Here is a 3,550-nt window from a genome sequence, read left to right on the forward strand (position 1 = left end):
GATGCACTACTTATAGGGTATACAACAAGTCCACTAAACAGATTGTGGAGTCATTCGATGTGCGCTGGCTGGAAGAAAACACGACGGACGCTCGAGTTGGACCAGATTGGTTATTTGATTACATTTCATTATTTAAATCATTTAATGTGTTTTCAGATGATATTTCAGGAACATGCTCAGGTTCATGTGCCGTTGTTGGAGATGATGAAGAAGAGGTTGTCATTGGTTCATTCAAACCATCTGTAGTGGTTCCTGAATCCTCCACTACGGATGCAACTACACCCAACAAATCTTCCTCGTCACCAGTCCAAGAATCTATATCTGTCTCTAAAAATACCATCATTCCTCCTGAAGAAGTTGAGGTTTACTCAAAGGACTTAGTACCCTTAAGTGAATCCGCATCATCAAGCGATTCCGTGCCTGCCACACAAACTTACATGGAAATTCTCTTTCCAGAGCCATTCGCAAGTGAATTTGTGGCAAGTACCTCTCATGATCACAAACAATCTGAGGGAGGAAATACGGCAGCAGGCAGATTCGACAACATCACAAAAATTCCAATCACTATAAATGATATCAGTAATCCAATTCCAACCAGTGTTCAACGTGATCATCCTATCCAGAACATTATCGGTCCACTAGAAATTCGGGTTCAGACTAGAAGTTAAAATGGAGATGTAAATGAGTGTCTTTATTTGTGCTTCATATCCCAAATTGAACCTAAAAATGTGGACATGGCTCTGAATGAACCAAGTTGGGTAGATGCAATGCATTAGGAGTTAAACCAGTTCGAGAAACTGAAAGTATGGCGGTTGGTGGAGCTACCGAAGGGCAAGAAATCCTTAGATACACGTTGGGTGTTTAGAAATAAGCAAGATGATAGCTGGATGATTATGCGCAACAAAGCTCGTTTAGTCGTTCTTGGCTTCAGGAAAATAGAGGGTCTTGACTACACTTAAGTATTTGCTCCCGTGGCTCGTTTGGAAGCTATTCGTATATTTCTTGCTTATGCTTCCTACATGGGATTTACAGTTTATCAGATGGATGCCAATACATCCTTCTTTTATGGTGTAGTAAAGGAGGAGATTTATGTTGATCAGCCCCCCAGGGTTTATCAATCTAAAGTTTCCTCATCATGTTTACAAGCTGGACAAGGCTTTATATGGTTCGCATCAGGCTCCTAGAGCCTAGTATGCTACCCTAACTGAACATCTACTTGAACACGGATGCACAAGGGGAACAATCGATCAGACATTATTCATTAAAAAAATGGATGCATACTTGATTATCGTCCATATATATGTAGACGACATCATCTTCGGGTCGACCAGCTCAAAGTTGTGAAAAGAGTTCGAGGATGTAATGAAGAAAAGATTTGAGATGAGCTCGTTAGGGGAGATGATAGTGTTCCTAGGGTTACAGGTTCGACAGGATTCGACCGGAATCTTATTGCATTAAAGAAAATATATGGAAGACATGTTAGAAAAGTTTGGTTTTAAAGACTCAAAAATTGCTTTGACTCCAATGGCCAAAAGACCACTGTTGGCTCCAGATCCAGATGGGGAACCCGTAGATCAAATAGAATATCGATCGATGATAGGATCTTTGATGTATTTGACTGCCAGCAGACCTGACATCATTTTTGCCGTTTGTCAATGCGCTCGTTATCAGGCTAATCCTAAACTTTCTCATTTAATTGTTGTTAAAAGAATTTTTCGGTATCTTAAAGGTATCCCTAAACTGGGTCTTTGGTTTCCAAAAAATTCTGATTTCGATTTATATGCTTTTGCTGACAGCAATTATGGAGGATGTGATATTGACAGGAAATCTACGTCCGGTGGATGTAAGTTTTTGGGGGACCGATTGGTGTCATGGCAATGCAAGAAATAGCAAACGGTGTCAACCTCAACGGTGAATATGTTGCTGCCTCAGCCTGCTGCTCTCAGGTTATCTGGATTCAACACCAATTGCTGGATTACGGTTTGAACTTTCTTGAAACTTCCATTTTTTGTGATAATGATGCATCCATTCAGATTGCTAAAAATCCGGTTCAACATTCCAAAACAAAGCACATTGACATTAAGATTCATTTTATTCGAGACTGTTATGATCCCAAACTCATTCGTTTGGAACAAATCCACACTGATAATAACGTGGCGAATTTGTTTACCAAACCCTTCAGTAAAGCTCGTTTCGATGTGATTGTGGGTTTTCTAAAAATGATTCGTTTCTAAGATTAAGTTATTTATTATTTGTTTAAAAAAATCTTTTTTCTTTTTCGTAATTATTTTTGGGAAGTGATATGAAGTTTAGTGCTAAAGGGCAATATGAGAGACGTGTAATGCACTAAAAGCTAAATTGTTTAGATTTTGTGCTCAATGCACTGGTAGGCACGAAAGATTCCAAAGGACTAGACAGATATTGACAATGAAGGGACTTGACAAAATAGGTTTAGATAGCTCTGCATTGTATGACAATACGACGCTTGGGTAGAGTGAGCAGTGAGATAAACATGGGAACCTGCACGATATATTAAAGTCATACGCATCTAGAACTGTGGCTTAACCTATCCTCGATGTATGGATTCGTGTCCTTAATTCTGGTACTGATAAGGCAACTGGGGGGTTCTGATAAAGTAGGTCTGTAGGAAATTATTTTCTTGCTCTCTATCTGTCAGTAATATGTTGTCTCATTTGCGTGATTGGAACATATCCGACCTGGACTGCAACATATGCAACTCTATCTTTATGCATCTTCTTATCTATGCAATTCTTTCTATCTGTTATCCATATGATGTCTCCTCTGCGTGATTGGAAGAGATCCGACCTGGAACACAACATATGCACCATTCTACCTCTCAATCCCTCTATTTTGGTTAGCCATATGTTATTCCCTCTACGTGATTGGAAGAGATGCGACCTAGGTATACAACATATGCATTTTGAATCTGACTTCTCCCTAAATAATTTTCTGCTCGCCTAAAGTAAGGAGTTCTTTGGAAGTTTTTGATTACCGGGGTATATCGGGAAGCGGGGAACACGTTCTAGTGCATCTAAAATTGAACTATTTAATAGGTTGTCTGTAGATCTCGCTGCTAAATTAAAGTGGACAACAATATCCTTGGTCGTTGTCAGCTTAGTGGTCTATTTAGGAATATAAGAGAAAATGTCTTGTCATTTATAATCTGTCCAATTTGTCAATATCTTTTGTGTTTAAGTGGACCAAAATACCAGTGATTGACCAGATCTAAACATGCAGGTGTGTGTCTGTCGTCAGACGATATTAAATTGCTCGACAACTTTGATCCCAAAAGTTTAAATTAAGTCATAAATTTTTGTTTTTAGAAAATTTGTTCATATTTTATTTTTTCCTCTATGCACAAATTTATGGGGAGAATTAAATAAAATTAAAAATAAAAATTAATTTAAAAACAAATAAATAAATAATAATAATAAATAATAAATTAATAATAATAAAAAAACAATAAAAGCCTATTTGTTCAATTTATCTTTGAATCAATCATTTTAAGCTTATTAGAGTTATTTTAATT

At 37.5% G+C, this 3,550-nt stretch overlaps 1 protein-coding gene across 1 annotated transcript; it reads left to right on the forward strand.

Moving 5' to 3' along the window:
- The first annotated feature begins 1,467 nt into the window (after positions 1-1,467).
- LOC145106637 (uncharacterized) lies at positions 1,468-2,234 on the forward strand. Its single transcript, XM_079043592.1, has 3 exons — positions 1,468-1,647; positions 1,730-1,843; positions 2,034-2,234. The coding sequence occupies exons 1-3, from the start codon at positions 1,468-1,470 to the stop codon at positions 2,232-2,234; spliced, it is 495 nt and encodes a 164-aa protein (XP_078899718.1).
- Positions 2,235-3,550: the final 1,316 nt, after the last annotated feature.

Source organism: Lactuca virosa, chromosome 4 (assembly GCF_052849685.1).
Source record: "Lactuca virosa cultivar CGN04683 chromosome 4, Lactuca_virosa_CGN04683_v6, whole genome shotgun sequence".
Lineage (NCBI taxonomy): Eukaryota > Viridiplantae > Streptophyta > Magnoliopsida > Asterales > Asteraceae > Lactuca > Lactuca virosa.

Bases quoted from the DNA above. Each gene is read 5' to 3' on its own strand.
- LOC145106637 (XM_079043592.1), top strand. From the start codon at position 1,468: ATGGAAGACATGTTAGAAAAGTTTGGTTTTAAAGACTCAAAAATTGCT. The intron at 1,648-1,729 runs GTTTGTCAATGC...GGTATCTTAAAG, and splicing joins GACCTGACATCATTTTTGCC to GTATCCCTAAACTGGGTCTT. The intron at 1,844-2,033 runs GTAAGTTTTTGG...GCATCCATTCAG, and splicing joins GAAATCTACGTCCGGTGGAT to ATTGCTAAAAATCCGGTTCA.